Source organism: Halichoerus grypus, chromosome 2 (genome assembly GCF_964656455.1).
Source record: "Halichoerus grypus chromosome 2, mHalGry1.hap1.1, whole genome shotgun sequence".
NCBI classification, from domain to species: domain Eukaryota; kingdom Metazoa; phylum Chordata; class Mammalia; order Carnivora; family Phocidae; genus Halichoerus; species Halichoerus grypus.
In genome coordinates this window covers 8569404-8594616 of record NC_135713.1, presented here as the reverse complement: position 1 = coordinate 8594616, position 25213 = coordinate 8569404, and the positions used below count along the sequence as shown (strand labels likewise).

The following is a 25213-nucleotide window of genomic DNA, read 5'->3' as shown; positions in this document are numbered from 1 at the left end:
TGATCCCTTTACCCACAGACAGGTTACCTGCAAGTCACCCTCCGCCATGCCTTTGTAGGCCAGGAATTGGGTCTTATGAGGGATTTGAAACCTTTTTTTTGGTGCATCCCTATAAGGATTTCTTCCTTTGTAAGCAGTTTTAGTATTACATCCACTTTCCTGACATTTCCAGAGATGTAAGTACTTACATGGTCCCGATGTAATCTAAGCATCATGGAATCTTAACTGCAAGCAAAACATATCTCCGATCATCTGCATAAGAGATGCTGACTAATCCATTGCTATCTCACCAAGTAAAACTAAACCCAACCTAGAGTCATGCCATGTTGATGCCTAGTGTCTCCTTTGGTCTTAGAACATACGAAATGTTAGCTGATGTCCTTATTGTAAAATACTTTGCCCTTAATGACATATGGAGTATCATGACTTATTCATGACCAAAGAAGCCGAAGTTTTTATTAAAACAGTTCCCTGAGCCATTACTTGGAACCCCAGAGCATATCTTCTAAACTGTGAGACAAACATAACATGATCCACTTCTATTGTTCATGTTTAAGGATTTTTTGCAGTCAGCAAAGCATTACCTTCAAAAGAAAGGAATGCCTGTTCAATTTTTCAAATTGTTCCCAGATATGAATAATGGATGCACATACACTTTTTTAAAAAGATTTTATTTATTTGACAGAGAGAGAGAGAGCGGCAGGCAGAGGGAGAGGGAGAAGCAGACTCCCCCATGAGCTGGGAGCCCGATGTGGGGCTCGATCCCAGGACCCCGGGATCATGACCTGAGCTGAAGGCAGATGCTTAACCATCTGAGCCACCCAGGCACCCCACATATACACTTTTGAAATGGTTCCAATCCTGCAAATGCTTTTGTAAGACTACTCCTTCCCCATCCTTGCCACCACCCTCAGAGGACTGAAGGGAAATGCAAAGAATTCCCGTGGAGACATTTTCTCCTTCTGTCCTGACACCTACCCCTTAGCATGACACTCCCCGACCTTTCCCTGAGGAGAACTTATGCCTTACGCCCCTCATCACCTCAGTCAAGACTCTTGAGTCATCTACGGTTACTGGACTCTTATCATTTAAAGGTTCAGAATATCCAGTAATCTACCCCAATATCCCACTTTTCTTCTACCTGCCTCCCATTCGTCTCTCTCTTTAACCCATGGTCTGCTATCCCTATCCCCGCCTCCCTGCTGCCCTCTCACGTGGTAGCTGTTTCATTTCCCATCCCCTTCCCTAGGAAAAACCCCGGCATCTGTGAAGTACTCTCACCCCAACAGCCTATGATGCTTTTAGGATCTGCAGCCCACCAACTAGTTTTCATTCTCCATCTCTTCCCCAACATCTTCCTTTTCCTCTATCCCTGGCTTGGATTCCATGGGCTTCCATGGCATTCTATTTGCAGTCCCTGTAGCCTTCCAAGCTCCTTCCTGACCACTCCCATCCAATTCCATCTAGTCCATACCTGCCACAGGGCAGCTGAACTTGGCTGGAGAAAAGCAACATGCTGACCTGTTGTCTCTTTTTAAATTCCTTGCCACCTGCCTCAAGTCGCCTCTCAGCACCCTGGCCACTAGACCCCTGGCTATGATCAACTTGCCCCCCAAGAACCGTTTCATACCTTCCTTTCTTCCTCTCTTCTGTCCCCCTCCTCCCTCCTATTCTCTAAGCTCCAACTTTTCCTCACACTCAGCAGATGACCTCACTTCTCACCCCACCTGGAGAACAAGCAAGAAAATACAAGAGAATGTCCTCATCCTCCTGCCACCAAATCTCCCATGTTCTTGCTATGGCTGTGGCTACATAGGCCGGCTGTCCTCACTCTTGTTCCATGGCCCACCAGCCCATTGTTCCTGAATCTTCTCAGCACTCCTCCGTGAAATCCCACCTGCAACTGCTTGCTTCCTCTGTGACATCACCAGCAATTTGCTTCTCTCTGTTGAGTCACTCCCAATGGTGAATGAAACGCTCAGAATCTCCCAGGTGATCTATGAAAACATCTCTTGGTCACTCAACCTCTCCAAGCCCCATTTCTCCACTCTCCATAATAATAAAACTTTGTCAAAGGTGGTCTGTGCTCACTCTTCCCCTTCATCAACTCTCATTATCTTTGGAGCCCACCTGAGTTAGACATATGCCAGCCTAACCAAAGAAAGTACTTTTGTCCCCGTCATCATGGCTTCCATGTTCCCCAGGCTGGTGGTCAGTTCCTGGTCTTGCCTATCATCCAGTTGTCTCCTTCTCCTTTATGCATCTGCTTTACTGGTCTTTTCTGACCTCACATCCTCCTGGCCCTCCTTCCAGCTCTCTCTGTCCCTTCTCAGGCTCCTCTGAATTGTCTTTTCACACCCTCTAAATATTAGAGTGTCCCGGGGCTCACCTTGTGTCTCCTGCTTGCCTTTATTTGCGTTCATGTTCCTATCCATTCTCCTTGTTCTAAATAACATCTCTATGCTGAACTCCAAAATGTTATCTCCAGCCCTGACATTGCTCCTGAAATCCCGATTTGCAGATTCCGCTTTATTCTGTAGCTTCTCTTTCATGTCCAATGGGCATCTCTACCCAACTTGTCCCAAATGGCAGTATTGGTTTCACCACCTCAAGCTACTTCTCTCCCAGTATTCCTTATCTCAGTAAATGGCACCTCCAGTCCCCTGTGGTTCACACCAGAAGCCCTGGGGTAAAGCTTGATTCCTCTTTCCTTCACCCAATAGCCAAGTCATCAACAAATCCTCCAGCACAGACGCCAAATCTGCCCATTGCTCATCATCGGCCCCCATCCAAGCCAGGATTATGTCTCCCTACTCTAGTGGAATAGCTTCTTACCTGGTATCCCTGGTTCTATTCTACTCTCCCCAAACTGTTCTAGACACTCAGAAGGCTTCTTGATTTCCTGGTGCCCCTTGATCACTCCTCAGCCACAGGGACTTCCAGTGGCTCTCCTATGCGCCTAGACCATGTCCACCTGCCTTCACATCTGCTCTTCCCTTGGCTTGGGAACTCCAGGCTGTGTCTTCGGTATCTGGGTCCTTATCATCCTCCGGGTCCCTGCTGCAAAGCTAACTGTTCCCAGAGTGACACACATTCCACTGCCACATCCCATAAACTAACACCACCAGTATTCCCCACCTGAATTCTTCGATCCCCTCACCTTCCAGTACTTACAAGTATGCCACATTTCAGTATCACTATTTCTTTACTTGCTTAGTGTGTGACTTTAGGTGGCCTATTAACTGTCTGAGGCTCAGTAAAATGGGACACAAATAGCATCCAGCCTATGAGATTGTTGAGAAAATATTGTCTTGTACTAAGTTCTCAATTAAGTGCTAGGTAATAGCTTTTAAAATAGCATACTTCCAACCTTGGCTTTATCCTACCAGCCAAACAGAACAGGAATCAGAATTAGAGAAACAAAGACACAAATACTGAAATGAGTATGAATTTTGTTCTTCATTAACTTCCATCTATTTCTGTCTGCAATGATTCTTTAAGAGAACGTGGAGTCCCTTAAAAATCTAAATGTAACCAGAAAAAGAAAAAAGCCAGAAGAGTTGAACTGGTTGCTTCTGTGAAGCAGGAATGGGGAGGCGGGGGTGGGCAGGTGGTCCTTGGGCTGCTGTCACTGCCATTTGACATATGACTTTGATACAAATAAACTTGAATTAAAAAGGAGAAAACACTGGAAGGAGTTACTGTGGTGTGTTAACAGGAGTTCTGGGGCAACCTGGAACTATTGACAGTTTTTTTTTTTCTTCTTTATGTTTTCTAAATTCATGAAATGATCCACAGTGTATTTCTTTGGTTTTTATAATGAAAAACGGTGTATGTGCCTTTTTGCATATTTACTAGATATTAGATGGCTTAATAGAGGGACGCCTGTGTGGCTCAGTCGGTTAAGCCTCTGCCTTCGGCTCAGGTCATGATCCCAGGGTCCTGGGATGGAGCCCCGCATCAAGCTCCCCACTCAGCAGGGGGTCTGCTTCTCCCTCTCCCTCTGACCCTCCCTCCTGCTCGTGCACTCACTCTCTCTCTCTCTCAAATGAATAAATAAAAAAAATCTGTATAAAAAAGAAGGCTTAATGGTGGGTTAATTGGTATGACACATTTCGAATAGACTCTAAAGTGAAAAATACAGTTCCTGGATTAAACTAGAGAACATACCATACCCATCTGGGTGTGAATACACAGTGACGGTCTTGTTGAGAAGAGGTCCAGGCAGAGCTGGAACCAGGTAGGTAAAGAATAGACAGTTTCAGGGTCATCTCACATTCTGAGCATCGTATTTCCATTTAAATAAAGAGACCATTTATTCAACATCTGGAAAGGAAAGCCAGCCCTAAAAGCAGGCCCTCCCCGTGCAGGCTGTCTGGAAAGAGTGAGGTGGGTCTCAGTTCACGCTCCTCTCTGCTACCTTGATGATTGAGCAGGGCTCCGTGATCTCTTTTGACAGACTGTAGAAATGTTTTGCAAAATCAAATGTTGGGAACTGTGAAATGTCAGGGGATGAAGAATCACTCCACCTTCCCCACTTAATAGGAACATGCTGTCTATTTCAGGATGGATGGTCACAGTATCACTTCGTAGCCTCATCGTCAACCATCGAGAGGGATCGGCAAAGGCCCTACTCCTCCTCCCGCACGCCCTCCATCTCCCCTGTGCGAGTGTCTCCCAACAACCGCTCAGGTAAGAGACGCCCAGAGCCAGCCAGGCCTGATTTCCCTCGGCGCAGGGCCCTCCTTCCAGCCCCTTAGCTGACCCACCCCCCAGAAGGAGAGCCATCCCAGTCTGGACATTTGCTAGAAATATCAAATGAGTCCGTTTTCTTTTCTAGCAGTGGTGACATTGTGTTATGTTTACACAGACTCAGAACAAATCCAACAGATTTCTAAAAATCTCAAACAGTTATACACATGAAATGCATGTCATGGACCTGCTTTCAGTGAGCAATGAGAATAAAGATAGCTGTCAGATATTTGCAAATCAGGGTTTTCTGTGGACGTTTTTCCAACTTAAAATAGTTTGAGTTGCATTGTATTGATTATAATTGGAATAATAGAGTAAGGGAGAAAGGGCATGCTGTTTCTTGCTTTAAAATGACATACGTTTGAAATATCTCATTGAGGGTTTCATTACTACTCCACATCTGATTAGCCGGTTATTATTACCTTTAAACCAGCTGATAAATCATTGATAAAGTCTTATCACAACCACCCGGAACTATTAAGTCACTCAGTTTAAATTTTTTTTTCTAATTTTGTCACGTTCCTATTGCTTAAATTTTCAACTAACTACTCTTATTTACTTGTAAAAATACTTCATTTTTATACCCTTTTCATCACATTATATAATGCCTAAGATTAAGGAAAAAATTAAAGGCAAAATATTAGCACATCATTTAATATATAGTGGCATAGTCTTCATTGTTTTTATTCCAAGTGTAAGTTTAAAGACTGTTCTTTTGATTTCTGCATTTCGAGTTTTGTTGTGAGAAGGAAGGATGGATAAATAATTATATAAAAACCTAGATAGATGTGTGTGTGTGCACATGTGTGTGTATGTACGTGCATGCACGTGCGTGCACACACACACACACACCCCTATCTAGGTTTTTATTTAGGAAGAGTTTCTACTTGCTCTTTGCTGCCCTCCATCCGCTGGGCAACTGGGTCTCAGAGGGCTTGGTAGGAGAGTGCTCATCTGCCCTTGAGATCGTTGGCCGTCAAACTTTACACCACACTTTACTGTCAGAATGATAATGAAAATCAGACATGAATGGGGAACATTTGACTGAAATAAATGACTCTCTCCCAACCCCATGAAAGCTTCTATTTCTAGTGTGGTGTAACCGCTTGTAATGTTCGGTCCTCCACTAGAGGAGAATCGGACACCACCGTGGGATGGAGAAATTTCCACCTTTGGAAGCACAGGGGTGACCTTTCACGTGTCTTACCTCCAGACATCTTAACAAGATAAAGAATAGTGAGTCTGGGAAGCACGAGGATGGTGTCTTTTTAAAAGCCCTAATTATTGTGAACACATCAGTGTTAGAAGGATGAACAGACACAGTAGATCAGAAGGTGCCTGGAAGGAGAAGGGGCAGAGTGGGAAGAGCTCCCCAAGCCTGCTCTTTCCTCCTGAGGCACATCAAAGACACCTAGTGAACACTTGTTGGCGTGATTTGATTTTTTCCAGGAGTATAATCTTAGTTTACCAGAGACTCGGACCACTGTGTATGAGGTCTTGAGAGATAATTACACACTTGACATAGTTTACTAAACCCCACCATCTGCGCGCTATTAGATGCTAATTTTGAGAGCTTTGGTCAAGAGGCTCCTTTGTCCCTTCGTGGTTGCCTGGCAGTGACTCGTAAAAGGTTAGCCTTTATGCAGGAGGACCTAGAGGCAAAGGAGCAAGGGCAGGGAAAGGACTCTCCCAGGAGAGGAAGAAAGAGAACAGAAGAGAGGAGCGAGAGCGGTAAAGGGTGGAGGAGGTGAGCGAGAGCCAGCAGCCGATATTCTGAGAACACGCGTGAACTAGACACACATCCCAGTCCAGTTATGTGCAGCAAATGCCATTTTCTTCCCTGTCTTCCCAATAGACTTACACCCAGAGACTCTGATGCAACTGGTTCTGGGTGGGGCTCAAGTATCAGTATTTTTGAAAGTATTCCAAGGATTTAATTCTAATGGGACCTCTCAGGGTTTTGATAGCTGGGCAGCAAGCCTGGGTTTTGTTTGGGTAGGTTTGAGAAATAGGTAGGCTGCCTCTCAGAAAAGGATGGGCAAAGGCTCCCTCTGTTTTTCTCGCCCGCATGTGGCTGCAACGTCTACTGAGCCCTCTGCCCCTGATTCTGTTTATTTGCATGTCCATTTCCTGACCTCCACGAGTTCAGAAAGTGACATGATTCATGTTTCTGTTTCCCAGTGTCTAGCATAGGGATTTGCCCATAGAAGATACTAAACTTAATGACAGGGATCCAAAGAGAAGTTGGGGCTCCCTCCCCAAGTCCGACAGGCAGCAAGCAGCCAGGGAGAGATTGCTGGGGGTGTTCATCAAGGATATCTCATCGGGGAATGAGCTCTCCGCACACCCTGCCCAGCCCACCCCCTGGGCTGATCTTTGCAGGTTGGGTGACTTCAGCCCCACAAAACATCCTGGGTGTTCATCTGGCTTCCTTTAGGACAGTTTCTGGGTCACTCAGAATTTAAGTAAGACTGCATTTATTTTAATCAGGGATTCTCCAAGATCAATAACAGCTCCTCTGAAACACATCTAATTTTTAAAAAGGAACAAAGGAAGAAAAGAAGGAAGGGAGGAGGGGGGAGAGAAAGGGAGGGAGGGGAAGGGAAAGAAAGGAGAAGAGAAGAGAAAGAGAAATAAAGAAAACAAGTCTGATCTCATTCTTAAAACTGTCTTATACACCTTTGGTGGGTCACGTCCCCATCAGGATATCTTTCTAAGAAAGATGGCCCCAGGAAATAGTCTTTAATTACCAACCCCCAAGCTGAGTGCCCCCTTAACTATAAAGCACCAAGTGACAGGGAGTACAGGGAAGGTGTAAAGACGAGAGCTAAAAGAACAAAGAATCAGCAGGTCCATGCACACATACTGGTATAGGTTGAGCCATGTGTCTTCATGACCTTAGCTGTTTGTGTGAAAAGCTATCTGTGCTGTGGAATGAGACACAGAGAGTCTTCCTTTTGATTTCTTTATGTAGCAAGTGCCCCAGCTTCACCTCGGGAAATGATCAGCCTCAAAGAAAGGAAAACAGACTATGAATCCACTGGCAACAATGCCACTTACCACGGAACTAAAGGAGAACACACTTCCAGGAAAGACACCATGACAGGTGAGCGCAGCTATGTGCCTTTTCTCCTCCGAGCTGGTGATGTGATCTGGGACAGGGTCAAGGGCCGGGACATGAGACTCAAAGCCACACTCAGCAGCTCAGCAGGACTTAGCAGCTAGCAAGTCACTTGAGAGCTTGACAGCAAGGAGTCTCAGGAATTGGGGGCAAGGAGATTAAGCCAGAGGAATAAAAACTGAGTGCCTTATACCTGAAATTAACTAAGAGAAAATGTTCTTTATGCACATTTTATTCTTTCACCTCTCACCTCCCCCTTTCCTTCTTGCTTGCCCAGCTCATAATATTCCCTCAAATTAGAGAATGGAGTCACAATAGATTTCTTCTTAGCTGGCATAATCTGGAGTGGAGAGGACTCAAGATGGTGGGTGCGCTGTAGCCAAGCTTTGCCATCATGAACAGAAGGAAGGGGAAATGGATAAGAAAAGAAGGGGAAGAGAGGGGAAGGGAACAAAGAAAGAGGATTTCAGGGAAACCCACGGAACTCCTGCTGAGACATTTTCTCTTCTTGACATGAAACCCATCTTTTATCATGACAGACTCCTAAGGAGATTCACTAGAACCAATAATCACAATTTCTCTATGGATGCATTGATGTTTTATCCCCTCCATCCCTCACTACCCCGATCATACCCCTTGTCTCTCCCTTCTCATCAACTGGGACTCCAGCAAGGTCAAAATTGGTGCCCATCGCCACCCATCCAACATGCGCTGCCCGGCCTTTCTAATAACCAGCCTTGCCCTTAACTCCCTTCTGTTCTCTACAACTCTCCTTGTTCCCATTCATCATCCCTTCCTGGCTCTCCATACACTTTCCCCTGCCCTGGTTTTTCCCTTCCTCCAAGAAGCAGGACTTGGGGGCATTGGTGTAGAAGAGGTTATGCCTTGAAAACTGAGCTGCCAGAGCCAACAGGATCTCCACTAGGGATTCCACCCCCTCTATGCCACGTGGAAGTACAGATGGGTCCCTCATGAAAATAGGCCATGAGGAATAGGGTTTTAACAGAACATAGCCAATCATGAAACTGAGGTGTGAAGGCCATAATCCTAAACAGACACTGAGACCTTCTTATCAAGAGGATCTTAAAAGTGTGAGTTTCTCAGCTATTATTTAGGTGTAGACCTGCAGGGAAGCAGAATAGACAAATTGGATGATTTATTAAGAGGTCTACCAAACCCAGGCCATTTAAGATAAATTTTTCTAAGGTAAATGCATTTACCCCCAAGGCAGTGTTTTCCATAGTAACTCAGCATTGACTGCAAGAGAGAAAAGCACAATAAACCCCCGTGGTCAGCACTCTGCCCTCCACATACACACCTACCAGGGAATGTCTCACGCCTGCACTCATTACACAGGATATACCTTATTATTCTTATTCACTGCTTTCCTGCCTTAAATGTTTCCCCTGTTGTAGACAAGCATGAACAGAGGAAGCTATGAATCCGAATGTCGAGTCCCTAGAGTCAATGCATTCAGCAGAGAATCTAATTTGTACCGGTTACTCTGGAGTAGTGACACCCAATTCCCCTGGCCCATTCATTTTGCAATTATGATTGCCCTAGGTAGCCACATCGCTGGCACTCTGGGGTGACCAGTTGAGATTATAATTACAAGAACAAATCTGAAGTTGACTGCATTGTTATTTAACTTTTCTCTCTTGCCTGGTAGAATCCTTCAAAAGGCTTTTGAATGTGTGTGTGTTTCTGTTGAAATAGTTCCAATGGTACATAATCTTTCCTTGCACACATAATAAAAGAAAAAAATAAAATCTAACATGTTTCTAGATGTTTAATGACAGGGATCTTGATAATTCCAGTACTGAGATATATGTCATTTTTTTAACTGATGTAAGAGGCTTAAACATCTTTGCTCTGACTTACTTTAAAAAGCAATTCAAAAAAAAAAAAAAAAAACTCAAAACTACACTATCAATCATCTAGCAAGCCTGAAAGAACATTGAACGTATACAGGAAGGTTCCCTTTAAGCCAACGAGTACTGTGTAAAAGTTAGTTGTATTATCTACAGTGTTGGTGGTAGAGGTGGTGGTGGAGGTGAAGGTGGTAGTGATGGTAGTGGTGGAGGTGATGTAGTGGAGATAGTGGTGGTGGTGGTGGTGGTAGTGGAGGTAGTGAAGTTTGGAGTGATGGAAGTAGAGGTAGAATGGTGGAGGTGATGGTGGTGATGGTGGAGGTAGAGGTGGTGATGGTGGAGGAAGTGATGGAGGAGGTGGTGATGGAGGAGGTGATGATGGTGGAGTTGGAGGAGGTGATGTGGAAGTAGAAGTGGTGATGGTGGAGGAGGTGATGGTGGAGATGGTGATGGAGCAGATGGTGATGATGATGGAGGAGATGGTGAAGATTCTGATGGTGGAGGTAGAGTTGGTGATGGTGGAGAAGGTGATGGAGGAGGTGGTGATGGTGATGGAAGAGGCAGTGATGGTGAGGAGGGTGATGGAGGACGTGGTGATAGAGGAGGTGGTAATGGAGAAGTTGGAGGTGGTATTGGTGGAGGTGGTGATTATGGAGGTGGTGATGGAGCAGGTGGTGATGGTGGAGGTAGAGGTGGTGATGGAGGAGGTGTCTACTTACCATCTTCCACAGTGGCATGAATAAGTCCCCAGCTAACCTGGGTGGAAGCTGATGTCTCACACAGGCATGGAAAGGATGAATGGCCAACTCAGGCTCTACAGCACTTTTGCACATGCCCATCATTTCAGTGTTGACCTGAAGATCAGATTTCTTGTGACCTCCACATCAAGAGCAGTCCTTGTTCTCATTCACAAATACCCAGGGGACCCTTACAGGATAGTACATTGAAAAATATCTGAAAACTGCCGTCTCCCTTGTTGCTAAGACATCAGAGGATGTCCTACCATCTCCCCCAAAGAAAACACTCCCTCTGCTGTGGGAAAGCCATGGGAAGCTTCAGCCTCAAAACACAACGTGGGACAGCTTAAAGGGAAAGCAGGTCCTTGCCTGGGTTTGAGTCTCCTCTACTGAGCCCTTAGAAATGCAGATCTATCTAGGCTGGTGTGCCAGGCTCCCCCCACCCACCTTTTCTGGATTCATCATCTAGCTGAGACGGAGTCTTTTTTAAACTGTCTTCTCCCTTAGTGTTCTCTTGCCACCGGGGAGCCCTCCAAAAGCCAGAACCAGCTGTTCATGCAGCCGTGCAGGCCAGTGAGAGCGATTTCTTGCGGTCATGATTCCCCGGGAACATTATGTGGTCAGAAGCACACATCAGAGGAGGGCTGTGTGATCTCAGCGGCTACATGGCCTGACTTTAAAATTCACCCAGGGGATTTTGCCCTCCCATCTGAGCTTCCCAGATGCCTTTACATCAAACGGTCAAGCCCGTTTTTGTCAGCCTCTCTTACGCCTTTTTAAAGCCATTCTCATCTTCCATGTGTTGATTCTGTTGGAAATGGGGGCCTATACAAAAAGACGAAAAGGCATTTCCTTATGAGTATCCTCTTAGGTCAGATGTACAAGGGCCGAGCATTCATGAAGACACCTGTTTCATGTGTCTGCGAAAGCCACAAGTTCAATCTCAGCTACACAGCCTCTTTTAAACAGGCGAAGTGGGCCAAAGAGCAGGAGGAAAGAACTTCCAGTAGGTGCATCTTTAGCTCAGAAGCCACCAAAGAGACAGGGAAGAGGAGGAGCATAAGGCTCTAACAGCGCATGTTCCAACGAATAAAAAATGCATTTTGTTCCAAGTAACAGAAAAATGAAAACCACAAATTTCACCCTGCAGTGACATTTTTAATCAGCAAATCGTAACTCTGAGGGCATATATTCTCAGGGTTACTCTTCATTCATTCCCTCAGCAAATAAAGCGCTGACTCTGTGAGCATCCGCCACTGTCCCAGACGCCCACATACGGGCGAAGGTGGCAGGACAGACCGATTTCTGGCCTCATGGCACTTCTGCCGTCGCAGGTGAAGGGAGGTGTCGCGCAAGGTAGACAGTAGAACAGGCTCACCCCCAAGGTAGTACCGCGTGGGGTTGCGTAGGATGGAGAAGATAAACGGGCTCAGGAGACGTGGGGTACCAGGTGGGCGGGGCTGCTTTCAGGTGATCGAGCAAGAGACTGAACACCGACAGGGAGAGGCAGTCAGAGTCCGGGGGAATTGAGTTCCAGGGAGAAGGATCAGCAAGCACAACATCCCAGAAGTAAGACCAGCTGCACGCTCCAGCGAGGAAAGAGGGCCAGCGTAGCTAGGGCTCCCTGGACGAGAGAAGGAGGGAGGGAGACACTGCAGAAAAATCAATCAGGGCCCCAATCCTGCAGCTCGTACCTTGGCAGGGCACAGCAGTAACATAATCCAGGCTGTCTAGCAAGACGGCTCGGCTCCTGGGAACGGCGAGGGTGGAGGAGCAGGGTCGGTAGGGTGGAAGCTGGGCTGTCAAGGAAGATTCTATAGCAGGGGTCCAGGTGAAAATACAGACGGGAGCAACGCACATCCAACCAGAGAAGATGTCAGGGTGGCCTTTAAAATTCAGAATGGGCACTCAGCTCTCACTTCCTAAAGCAGTTTTCCAAGAGGACTTTTCCTGCATAGCTGTTAGGTGCTTTAATTAATAGTCAGTACGTGCACTCTTTAATACCCATCACCAGGCTAACCCATCCCCCCACCCCCCTCCCCTCTAGAACTCTCAGTTTGTTTCTCAGAGTCCATAGTCTCTCGCGGTTTATCTCCCCCTCCAATTTCCCCCCTTTCATTCTTCCCCTCCTGCTATCTTCTTCTTCTTTTTTTTTTTTTTTAACATATAATGTATTATTTGTTTCAGAGGTACAGGTCTGTGATTCAACAGTCTTACACAATTCACAGCGCTTACCATAGCACATGCCCTCCCCAGTGTCTGTCACCCAGCCACCCCATCCCTCCCACCCCCCATGACTCCAGCAACCCTCAGTTTGTTTCCTGAGATTAAGAATTCCTCATATCAGTGAGATCATATGATACATGTCTTTCTCTGATTGACTTATTTCGCTCAGCATAACACCCTCCAGTTCCATCTACGTCATCGCAAAGGGCAAGATTTCATTCCTTTTGATGGCTGCATAATATTCCATTGTATAAATAAACCACATCTTCTTTATCCATTCATCTGTCGATGGACATCTTGGCTCTTTCCACAGTTTGGCTATTGTGGACATTGCTGCTATAAACATCAGGGTGCACGTACCCCTTCGGATCCCTACGTTTGTATCTTTGGGGTAAATACCCAGTAATGTATGGTGATTAACATAACATAATAAAATTTTTAAAAAAATAGTCATGGGTGGAGTGATCGATATTACTGACTTTGGGTCTCGAGTAACTGTATATGTAAGAGAGCAGCTATGGTGTGTCATCTTATTTTATTATTCCGTAGATACTGGAAGCAAAAGATAAGGCTTTCTTTATTTCTAGAGTGTTTTATACCCCCATTGACACTTGACAATTTTTTCTAGAACTTTCTTAAATCATGACCCTTTCACGGCTATGAGCAGAATGGCACCCTGAGCCCTTCCTCTGGGCCTGTGGCATGAGCCCCAAGGGTTCTAGGGGAGGAAGTCGGCAAACCCTGCCCGTGCCTTTGAAAGCTGCCAGCAAGTGGAGGAGATCTCCCTTCCTTTCAGCTAGACTACAGGCCCATCTCAAGAGAGGGGAGGGGCGCGTGTCCCTGTGTGGAGCCGGGTTCCAAAGCTGCAGCCACCCAGATGTGCAGGACAGATGCAGATGGTACTTCCTGCCCGTCCTTCGGGCCTTTGAGAAATGAACTGTCTGCGCGATGATTAAGCACTCTGTGAGCCCAAATTAGAAATTTCATTCTTGTCGTTCTCCAGCTCAAAGCTAAGCTGCTCATACAGATGCCTGCATGCCTCAGTGCAGGAGACCAGCTTTTATTACCCACTGGTTCTCACCAGAGAAGGCAAGAATCCTGGCAAGATGCCCATCTGTTTGCTGCCCTGGCCTGACCCTGCCTACAGTCTGAATGTGACTGCAAGAAACTCCCATGCTGTGGGGATTTGATAGAATACTTAACTGTTCTTTTTTCTTACATCTGCATATAAAATGAAGTGTCCAGAACCAAAGGATTCTTCCATGTGGCATGGCACTTGGAATGCACCTGGAGAAACCAAGTTTTTTTGTTAGGGCAAGAACTTGCCTCGATCACCATTATTCCTCACTTGAAATCTTGCCTTCTTTGCTAATACTTTCTGTTTCCCTCTTGTTTTTAGCTCAAAACACTGGAATTTCAACTTTGTATAGGAATTCCTATGGTGCGCCCGCTGAAGACATCAAACATAACCAGGTAAAGTAGACGCACACATTTGTGTTCATTTTCCCCTTTGACTTGCATGAAATATCCTGGAATTGGAAAAAATGAATTAGCTTCTACATAACATATGTAAAGGACTGAAAAAAAAGAAAATAACATTCTCTGCTGCTCTCCACTCACATTTAACATAGTGTGCGTGGGGTGGTGGCAATCATCAGAATGGCCTCAAATTTGAAAACACTCTTTGATTTCACTACAACCACTCGCTTCATTTGGTGGTAGCAAGTTCTCTACTATGATCCAAAATGAAAAGCCTCAAATACACTACTGGAAGATTCTGGTTACTAGATAATATTGTGTGATTACTAGAGAGGGATTCGGTAGCTCCCATAACCCAACCAGTTCTCATTTGGAAGAAAGCATTCATTATACATGATAGTTACCAATAAAATAGAGACAAGTTCAAGAATGAACAACTAAAAGGGATGTGTTGAGGAGTGCCTTGCTACTCAGTCTAGTTGGGGGACCAGCTTCAGCTGATGCTTCAGCACCCCATGGGAGCTTGTTGGAAGAGATTCTTCTCAGACCCCTACCCCTAATCCATCTGATGCAACAAATGCATCAGAGTTGCATTTCATCAAGACATTTAGGTGATTCATGTACTTGTTCAAGTTTGAGGAATGTTAAGCAGTAACTCCTTCAAGAACTGGGCTAAGTGTGTGTGTGTTTGTCTTCTTTGGCAAACATTCGCTGAAGGTTCGTTTTTTTTTTCTCTGTGGTTTTGTGGGAACTGTAAAAGCAAAAGGCACAGCCTCTGCTCCTTCACTGATTGATAACTTCATACATTTGTCATTCCTCCTAACTGTTGGCTACTAATAACCTTTGCCAGAGCTGGATTCTGCGGATGCTCTAGATTCCTGCCCTAAGTCAGGAAAGTTGGGCTGAGAGATACATCTGAAACCTGTTGGTTTGATCACAATAACCAGATGACAGTAAACATGGGGGAAAATGGGCTGTTTTTGAACATTTCTCAACACCTGATAGGGCAGCATCTTTCTAAAGGAAAGGGACCCACTCCTAGCAGATAGAATATCTTGCGCAAGACCATTTCCAAGAGAAGGAGGAGGACACGGAAAGTATCTCCTTGACCTTAAATTACCTTTTTGTCTAATCACTCATCACCAGGAGAAATGGTAATGGGTAGAGGAGTTATCTCCTTGCTCTGAACATTCCAGGCCATGCACAGCTCCTCTGGAAGATATCTGGTATTGTTGGCAACCCCCTGGTGAATGCCCAGGCCCCATAGCCTGCCTGACACGTTGCTAACATCTACTTTACCTCCCTCAGTTCTGTTCTTTGCTAAAAGCAAAGAGGTCAATGAACAAATAAGTGCATGAGCGCTAGACAAGTGATCACCAGGGGAGGCCACCAGCTATCCACATATCAACATGCCTGCCCAAACACAAAGGAAAATGGAAACAAAATGTATTGGAAATGACAATTTCAGTTATGGAAACCAACCTTTATCTTTCAGCAAATACCAGGTACAATGAGATCTATAGCTCTTAATGATACTGGTCAGGATGTGATAGGACCCTGACTTTGCATCCCAGGGTGTAGGAATAGTCTTCAGTCTCCGTAGGTCAAGAGAAGCTCATCACAAGAATTGGCTTATCTATAGCAGCCTTTCTCTCCCTGGATTCCACTATCATTGGCAGTGAAGAAATGCCCTGGTGTGGCCCAGAGGTCCTTGGCATCTTACAGGGTGGCTGCCATAGTTTCCTTAGGACTGTTTGCAATCTAGATTTACAGGATGGTCCCCAGTGGCTCCGAGGGGCACATTCTGGGATTGTTCATGGTCCTCAGTTTATGTCTCTAATCAACTGGTTGCAGACATCATTTTAAGAGTTAACTACCTAAACTCTCCAAAAATCCTACTAAGCTTCTACTAGTTTATCCCCTACTTATAAAGAAAACGTATTTAACTGTATATATCTAGCAAGAGAATTTTGTGTTCATAAACTAGAGATAGAGGGGTTTGGTGTTTTGATGGCAACCATCAAATTATTACATCAAAACAGCATCTTTAGGTCCTGGTTGGTGTCCTCAGTTTCACCGCCAAGTGGGCAGAGCAGGTAAAATTGTCCCCAGAGATGAGGAAATAAAGATTCAAGGAGGATAAGGGTTTGCTTTTGGTCACCCAGCTCAGAAAAGGCAAAGACTCCAACCTGGCTCATCTGCCTTCTTGTCCCATTTGTCCTCCTCTATACCAGTGGTTCTCAAGTTTGAGCACAAATCAGAATGCCCTGGGTGACTGCTAAACACAGATCACTGGCCCCCAACCCCAGAGTTTCTGACTTGGTAGGTAATTTGCATCTCTAACAAGCTTTCAGGTGATGTTGGTGCTGCTGGTCTCAGGACCAGACTTTGAGAACCATGACTCCTTACCATGTGACCTTTTTCGTTGTATATTAACACCCTGAGTCTTCAGCTTTCGCCCTGTGGTGAAGTTTGCAGATCTGTAATGGGCAGCTATTTTCCTTGTATTAGCAATCAATCCAGTTTGTAGGCAAACCCAGTGAGGACTAAACACAGTTTTCTCTCGTCATGCTAACATTGGGGCGGTTAGAGAAGTGGCACCGTCCTTCATAATTTAAACTAAACATCCTCCTATTGGGGAAAAAGTTCAATAACAATGACTTTATGGGAGTAGGAGCCACAAGACAGAGCGCCAAGAACATGGACCCCAGCCAGTATCCCTACGTTAGCCGGCTGGTTGCACCCCCCACCCCAAAAAGGATGCTGCCTTAAGGCAAAAGCAGGCAACAACCTCAGGCTCTTTGGATGTACCAGGGCTTCTCTGAGCCACAACAGACACACAAATCCAGAATACACCACTGCTATACGTGAGCCTCGTTCTACTTCCTTCATAGGAGTCTGCTTTATGCAAACAGTGCAACATAAAAAAATGCATTTATTTTTAGCTCCTCTTTGGGGAGGGCTTATATTTGAGAGCATTTTATCTGTCTAATTTTGAATACTGTCAGATAATCCCTTAGAGTAAATTATAAAGTACAGTCAACATTCCTCCACTGCGAATGTACATCCGCCGTCGACATCTGCACCACGAGGCCAGTGAGCAAATTTGATCCCTCCAAACACAGCATACCACCCGTCACCCATCCTAGAGAGTCCGTTTACACACACTCTCAGAACTGCAGGACTAAACCTCAGAAGGGGTTGACATGAGACTTTTGACCAATACAGATGAATTGAAAAAGGCAATTCCTCAAGGTAAGAGACTAAAATAAACGTGTACACAACCTAAAGACGTCCACCAACCAGAGAGAACATGGTGGCAGTAAGAAATTTGAAACAGGTCATGCAAAAGCCTGAAAGAAACAGCCACTGTGGAGGAGAGCCATGAGCCTGTGAGTGATTGCCCCCACAGACCTCCCTATCCCCAGCCACTGAGTCCGGCACAAAGAAGTGAGAGCTCTCCTAGGGTTCCTTTGTCCACTGGCCTCCCTTCTTATTATAGAGCCTGGAGTCAACTCAGTGAGGCTGACCCTCTGAGGATTGGCCACTTGGGCTCCACTGAAACTGTGTTCGTGTGGTGGAGAAAATGTGGACTTCAGAGTCAGCCAGACTCGGGTTCAAATCCCAGTCTCACACCACCACTAGCCATGATATCCTGGACAAGTTTCTTAACTTCTCTGAGCTTCAGTGTCTTCATCTATAAAGGGGCAATTGGATGGATGGATGGATGGATGGATGGATGGATGGATAGGAAAATAGAGAAAAGAGGGAGGAAGGGAAGGAGAGATAGATGATTAAAGGTTAAACAAAGAGGAATTTGTTAAATGTTGGATATAGTGCCCACTGACATAGAAACACAGTAAATTCTAGCTCCCTCCCCATGTGATTTTTCTAAACCACCCAGCTCCAACCCTTTGTATGCTCCATGCTTAGGTCGCAGCACAGTGTTGGAGTGCAGAAGTTCAGCATAGCACCCAGCTCTTCAAAGAACAGCACAGGACACCTCAGCCTAGCCAAGTAATTTCGTATACCTGGTCTTGTTTAATTACAGATGCTGAAGATTAATTCCAAATGTCCCTCCCATGGCCAAGCTCTTAAGCTAACAGATCTTTTGCAGGTAGCCCGACACCTCACTCATCAGCCACCACTAACTGGAAGTGTGGGACAGAGTGGATGTCAGCTATGATGAAGTTTACCACTTCTTTGAAGAACAGGTCAATTACTAGTGTAAATCAATTACATGTAAAAGAGGGAGTTTCACTTACTTTAGAGAAGAATTATGTGCAAGTCATTAGACGCATTCGTTTACACACAACGTGCTAATTACAAATCATTATCTATTGCTAGGACCAATTTCTATAGGACGTTTCCATGCCGAGCCTTAGTTAAATTAATAGGGAATTACTGAATCTGCTTGGAGGTGATCAAATCGTGTTTCTTTAAAAGTGTTCCATCATTCACACCAGACGTCTTCCCCAGTTATTGCCATGAGCAGAGTTTCATGCATGATTGTATGCACTAGCTCTGGGGAGGTTCCACTCACTTTAGAGGCACAATGCTTAAAAAGGGACCCCAGAGGCAGTCAAAAGGAAAGGGGATAGTCAGACCCCCACATACAAGTGCTAATTATCAGCCCGTGAACACTCTTAGTCTTACTGTCCTTAAAACAAAGCAAAGGGAACTAATTCTTGACCTTACCTATCTCAGTGGCTCCTGTGACCCCTTTAGCCTTTCAAGGCCCCTGACATCAGACAGTAACATGCAAAGGACAAAAGGACAAACAAGGAGTATAGGGGTGGGCTGAGGGTCACCAGAGAATACTGAAGACTCCTCCCTGCTAACTAAAAGCTTCATAATCCCACAGCATTCTCAAGGTCAATCAATTCTTAATTAAACCAAGTTGGGAAACGTGTCGGTCCTTCTGAGTAGGTTATATTGGAGTGGATTCCCTCTTTCCATTATGTGCTTTTCTGTGTATCTTTTTGAGGCTACGGTCCCTGATCACTTAGGCAGGTGTGACGGAATAGCCCTACCAGTGGGAAGCCTCCGTCCTCCAGAGAGGGATTGATCACAGCCCACTGCGCTGGCAGGAAGATCCCCGAGTGACCATTAGACCTTGTACATCTTCACTGTCTCTTTGTCTGGAATCACAGCACCTAGAGAACAATTTGTAAGAGAACAAATGCAGGAAAGAGGAAAATCAACTACTCATGTTCTGTAGCTTCTAGTCTATACCTCTTTCATTTAAAAAAGGTTATCTACAGCACTGGGTTTTATATGCAACTAATGAGCACTACGTCAAAAACTAATGAAGTACTATATGTTGGCTAATTGAACATAATAAAAAAATTAATTAATTAAATTAAATTTAAAAAAAAATTTTTTTAAGTTATCTAGGGGCGCCTGGGTGGCTCAGTCATTAAGAGTCTGCCTTCAGCTCGGGTTGTGATCCCAGGGTCCTGGGATCAAGCCCCGCATCGGGCTCCCTGCTCGGTGGGGAGGCTGCTTCTCCCTCTCCCACTCCCCCTGCTTATGTTCCCTCTCTCACTGTCTCTCTCTCTCCCTCTCTGTCAAATAAATAAATAAATCTTTTAATAAAATAAAATTAAAAATTAAAAAAATATATTTAAAAAGGTTATCAAATAAAAAGTCCAGCGCTTAGGTCAGTTTGGCAATTCCTTGAAGAGTTAAACATCGAATTAACAAAGGATCCAGCAATGCCACTTCCAGGTACATACCCCAAAACTGAAAGCAGGGACTCAAACAGTACCGGTGCACCCACGTTCATTACAGCATTATTCACAACAGTCAAAAGGAGCAAACAACCCAAGTGGCCACCAACAGGTGAATGGATGAACCAAATGTGGTATACTGATACAATGGAATATTGTTCAGCCTTAAGAAGGAACAAAATCCTGTCCCATGCTACAATATGGATGGCCTTTGGGGACATTATGCAAAGTGAAAGAAGCCAGACACAAAAGGATAAATATTATATGATTCCACTTACGCGAGGTGTCTAGAATAGTGAAATTCAGAGAGAAAGTAGAATGATGGCTTCCATAGGCTGAAGCAAGGAGGAAAATGGTGAGTTATGCTCAATGGGTATCGAGTTTCTGTTTGAGGTGATGACGAAGTTCTGGAATATTCTGGTGATGGCCGCACCATGCCACAAATATACTTAATGCCACCGAATTATACACTTAAAAGCGGTCAAAATGGCAAATTATATGTTATGTCTGTCTTACCATAATCATATTTTTAAATAAAGATTCTGTAGAATGCTAGTGTGTGGACACAGGAAGCAACCTTTAAAAGGAAGGGCCATCAACAGTTGGCGGTATTTGGAGACGCGCCATGCTGGTGGATGCGTGGGTGGCCGCCAAGCCTTCCTGGGAGGCTCCAGCGCCTTGGCCCTGGGCAGGCTGCATCCGGGGAAAGCAAACCAGCCCAGGTGGATCTTCTTTTCTGTGCAGGTTCCAGCACAGCCCGTCCCACAGGAGCCCAGCAGGAAGGATTACGAGACCTACCAGCCGTTTCAGAATTCCACGAGAAACTACGACGAGTCCTTCTTCGAGGACCAGGTTCACCATCGCCCTCCCGCCAGTGAGTACACCATGCACCTGGGACTCAAGTCCACCGGCAACTATGTCGACTTCTACTCAGCTGCCCGTCCCTACAGTGAACTGAACTATGAAACGAGCCACTACCCGGCCTCCCCCGACTCCTGGGTGTGAGGAGTGGGCGGCACGAGGCGCTCCGGGAACAGTGCATGTGCATGCATACCACAAGACATTGCTTTTTTTTTCCCCCTGCAAATTTAGTTTGTTAAAGCCTGTTCCGTAGGAAGGCTGTGATAACCAGTAAGGAACTATTAAGAGCTATTTTAGAAAGCTAAATGCACCGAACGTTAACTTGGAAGTCAATAGGAAGCTGAAGTGATCCTGAATATGACATTGTACAACACCTTTCTAGTTGGAGCTGTAGAGTATAAAAAGTGCTTTATCTTGAACGTGGCGGAAGGCAGCAGAGGAGACAGGCGGGGTGGTGGGGCGTGAAGGTTACCGTTAAGCACAAGGGGCGGTGTAGTTCACACACTTTAGAGGGACGGCTTCTCACGCTTTGTTTACTCTCTTCATCCGTTGTGATTCTAGGCTTCAAGTTGCACTGGGGTTCCTGTGTACAGCAAGATGTTTCTTGCCCTTTGTTAATGCATTGTTGTAAAGTATCTGATGTACATTACAGATTAAAGAAGAGAAGCGCATTGTGTATATTACACCATGCGGCAGTGTTTCCTCATCTATGGTTCTAAATATTGCTTCAATTTCAAACTTTTGAAAGATGTATGGATTTCCAGTTTTTCTTTTCTTTTCTTTCTCCCAGTATGTTTTAACAAAAAAAAAAAATGGGAAAAAAAGGAATATTTAGCAGTATTGTTCGTTCTGATATGTGAATTTGTTTGTGGCAACTAAGCAAGGCATTCAGCAGTTTCTGACAATTAACATACATCATTCCACACTCCTTGTCAACAAAGTGCTTTTTCACTGCCTAAAATTTTAGATGTAGATATTTGAAATAGATTTTTTCATTTATACCAGTTTTCTTTATGATGATACAGTGTTAAAAGAAAATAAATTACAATTGATCTGTCATCCATATTTGCTAAGAATGTCTATTTCCAGGGACCTATCTTACAAAATACACATTCTTGCCTGTGTGTCTGTGCGTGTGAGGGTGTGTGTATGTCCACGTGTGTATAAAAATGACCTGTGTGAGATTTTATTTTGATAGAAGCTATTTCATTTGCTGTTCATCTTGTACAAGCTTTGTTTCTGGTTTTTGGTATAAATGTACATCACTTTGTTCCTCTTGTACTCCATCTATCCTTCCGACCATTTAGTGACTCAGGATATTAGGCCAGTTGAAGTGAAGTTACAAGATTTTCACACATTCACACACTCTTGGATACCACTTCTTTCTACAGGTCCATTTCCTTCCATGTTTTATGCCCTCAGAACACAATAAACCATGGCCAACTCAATAATTTCACTTTAGGGCCAATTACTTGAAGTATCAACAGAAAATGTAAACTGCTCGCCTTATTACCCCCAAACTTTTTGTTCATGTGGCAGGGAGCAGTGGACCATTATGGATTAGATTATTAAAATTGAACTTGAAGCTAATGTTAGAATAGTGGTTAACAGAGCTAAGAAATAAGGCTAACCATTTAAAAGAACACGGGCTGTGGGTAAATTAGCTTTGCTCTTTAGATGCAAGTGACTGAGGCCAATAGGTGCCTAAGTAAATGTTAACTGTTCTTGGAAAAAATAAAAATTAAATAACAAAAGAAATTGGCTGCCATCTTCCTTTAAAACTTGCTCCCCTTCACGCTATGTAGTTTAATTCAGCTCAAAGTCCAAAATCAGTGATTCCTTCTCCAAATTTAACAACAATCAAAAGATTTTTTGTTCATGCATATTTTTGCAAACGAAAAGCTAATTTCCCGAATAGAGCAGGAGACAGAAATTTACATATGAATTGTCCTACAAATTACCTGCAAGCTGGACCTTGTTGCACTGTTTACTCCAGGACTCCACATTTGTGGCTTCCCTCACAGGAATGCTCCAGCCCCTGTGGAGAGGGAGAAATCTACAGCACTGAGAACAATGTATCCACTTCATCTGTGTCATAGAAGGAACTAGTGAAGTCCATCCAGGTAGATAAGACTTATGCATAACCCAGTAGCTGGTTGAACTTGTCCAAAAGTAAACAATGCCACTCCTTCCTGGCTGGATTTGCGCACGAGGGAATTCCTGCATGTGCTAAAAAGTCTTCCTAGCAGGAATTTCATATTTCCTTGATGCTTTTGAGTCCATGCATCGCCTGCATTTGTGACCGGGGAAGACCAAGGATACCTCTACTGCCTGGGATTCTTTGACGGCACGTTGTGTGGGGCAGGGATGACCAGTTCAGCCAGGGGCCTCTGGCTTCAGACGTAGAGGTAGGAAGAAGAAAATTAAAAGTGTTTGTTGTTATTCAAAGCAATCCTTTTCCCCTTTTCATACACACACACACACACACTCATACACACAAGTAAATTAGGAGAGAGTGAGAAGTGATTGATAGATAGAAGATGATAGATGATATAAATACATGAGCGGTATAGATGGGTACTAGACAAGTAGATGAGATTTTACATAAACCATGAAATGACCTAAAGCCCCCGCAGGCTCCCTTGGCAGTAAAGGTTGATCAGCTGGTGATTTGTTATTCATAACAAGGGCTGTATTGGATAAAAGCCCCCAGTGGCAAGAAAGCTTTGTTTTTGCTTTCATTGTACTGAAGTGACCCAAGTCCGACACCCCCACCACAACCCTGGCCCCCCGCAAATAGTTGCCTCTTGGGTCTACAAGGGCCTCCAGATCTTGGATTATCTACTGAGATGGGAATGGTGTTTTTCAGAGCAAAGGAGGGAAGAAAAGAAACTAGAAAATTTTTTTCTCTCAATCCCTGTAGTGGACCATGTACATACACCTAATGCATTTAATAAGTTGTAAAACCTGGACATTATGTATGAAAAACAGACCAATTTTTTTTCACTTGAGAGTTTTGATCACCAGGGACTAATGAAGGGAATACTTAAATTATACCACCTTGAATGATATTAATATTTAAAAATAAGACCTTTTAATACTGATTCAGGTTTCATGCCACACATTAATGCTTTAATCCGAATTCCCAATTATGAGTTAGACAATAAAATATCAAATAGGTTTATAAGAAATAGGGTGACTTAGATGTCACATCCCACTTGGTGCTAACTAGGGGAACGTTAATCACTGATGACCCATTTCACCTTAGCAAGATTCACATGTTACAGAAAACTGCTGTTTAAAAAAAAAAAAAAGCAGTGTTAAATTCAGTAGCAAAATTTCAATTTATTTGGTTTGCTTGTTCCGCTTACTTCAGCTCCTCTTTAGGGCCTGATACTGTCCCCCCATCCTTGAGAACTGTGCCCCTGAGAAGTGAGGTTTGGCTGTCTGAAGACACTGAGTATTTTGTCCAACTTTGAGAACCAATTTTCTTCCCACCTGGTGATTCTGTCCCTTCAAAGGGAAAGTGGCACATTTCAGGTCGGGATCTTCATTAAAGTGCACTGGTCTCCGTTCCTTGGAGAGAGCTCGTTGGAAAACCTCCTCTCGAGGCAAGGCAACATACTCTTTTGTAACCTGTAAACAGGAAGAAGGATCTGGGATGTGGGGACAATCCTTGGCCTTACGAAGTTGAGAGACCAAGACCTCCAGTTACTTACAAACAACAACAACAACACTCCAAAGCAATGAGCCCATGTTCTTCTCCAAACCAGAGAACTAATACAAATAGCCAGTTCAGGTCTAGCAAGGCAAGCACTTAACCTCAGTGTCTCCCGTCAGTTCAGTAACAAACCACCAGGCTACACCTGCTATCTCCTCAGCCACAGAGGAGGAGGTAGCTAAAAATGCAAACAAACAAAGCACACTAGGAAATGGGGAAAGTGGGGTTTTAAGTCAAGAGTTTGATCCTCAGTTAAGACAATGGAATTCTTGACATGAACTCCAACAATGGCCACGTTAGCATCACACATTTAACATTTTTTCACAAGATTTCATTGCTTGGTTCCTCAATAAAATAAAGACAAAACTTTTGATAACATGCCTGGTACTCTACTAGAATGTGCTTACATAAGAGAGACGTCACCTCAGGTGGTGCTGATAACCATCATGAGAGATGATAGAAGACATGCGTCGTGCTCCAGAGCTGTTTCTCCACCAATACACTATTGATGTTTGGGGCTGAATAATTCTTTGTTTGGGGGAAAGGGTGAGATGCAGGGTAGGATACTTATCAGCATTTCCGGCCTCTACCCACTGGAGGCCGATAGCACCACCACCCGCAGTTGGGATGATCAAAACTGTCTCCAGATATTGCCAGATATTGCCAGATCAGCCCCAGTAAGAAGCACTCTCTAGTGCAATGCACAGGGTGCT

The 25213-nt window shown here is 44.5% G+C and overlaps 1 protein-coding gene across 5 annotated transcripts in view; it reads left to right on the top strand.

Annotated features, from left to right (window-relative positions):
• Positions 1–21903, top strand: part of CTNND2 (catenin delta 2) — an 892725-nt gene extending 870822 nt beyond the window's left edge. For all 5 annotated transcript variants that reach the window (XM_078066561.1, XM_078066564.1, XM_078066562.1 and 2 more), the window contains 4 exons: positions 4566–4692; positions 7727–7858; positions 14107–14180; positions 20663–21903. In XM_078066561.1, coding sequence (XP_077922687.1) covers positions 4566–4692; positions 7727–7858; positions 14107–14180; positions 20663–20923 — 594 coding nt within the window. In that variant the 3' untranslated portion in view covers positions 20924–21903. The remainder of the gene's footprint in view (positions 1–4565; positions 4693–7726; positions 7859–14106; positions 14181–20662) is intronic.
• The last annotated feature ends 3310 nt before the right edge of the window (positions 21904–25213 follow it).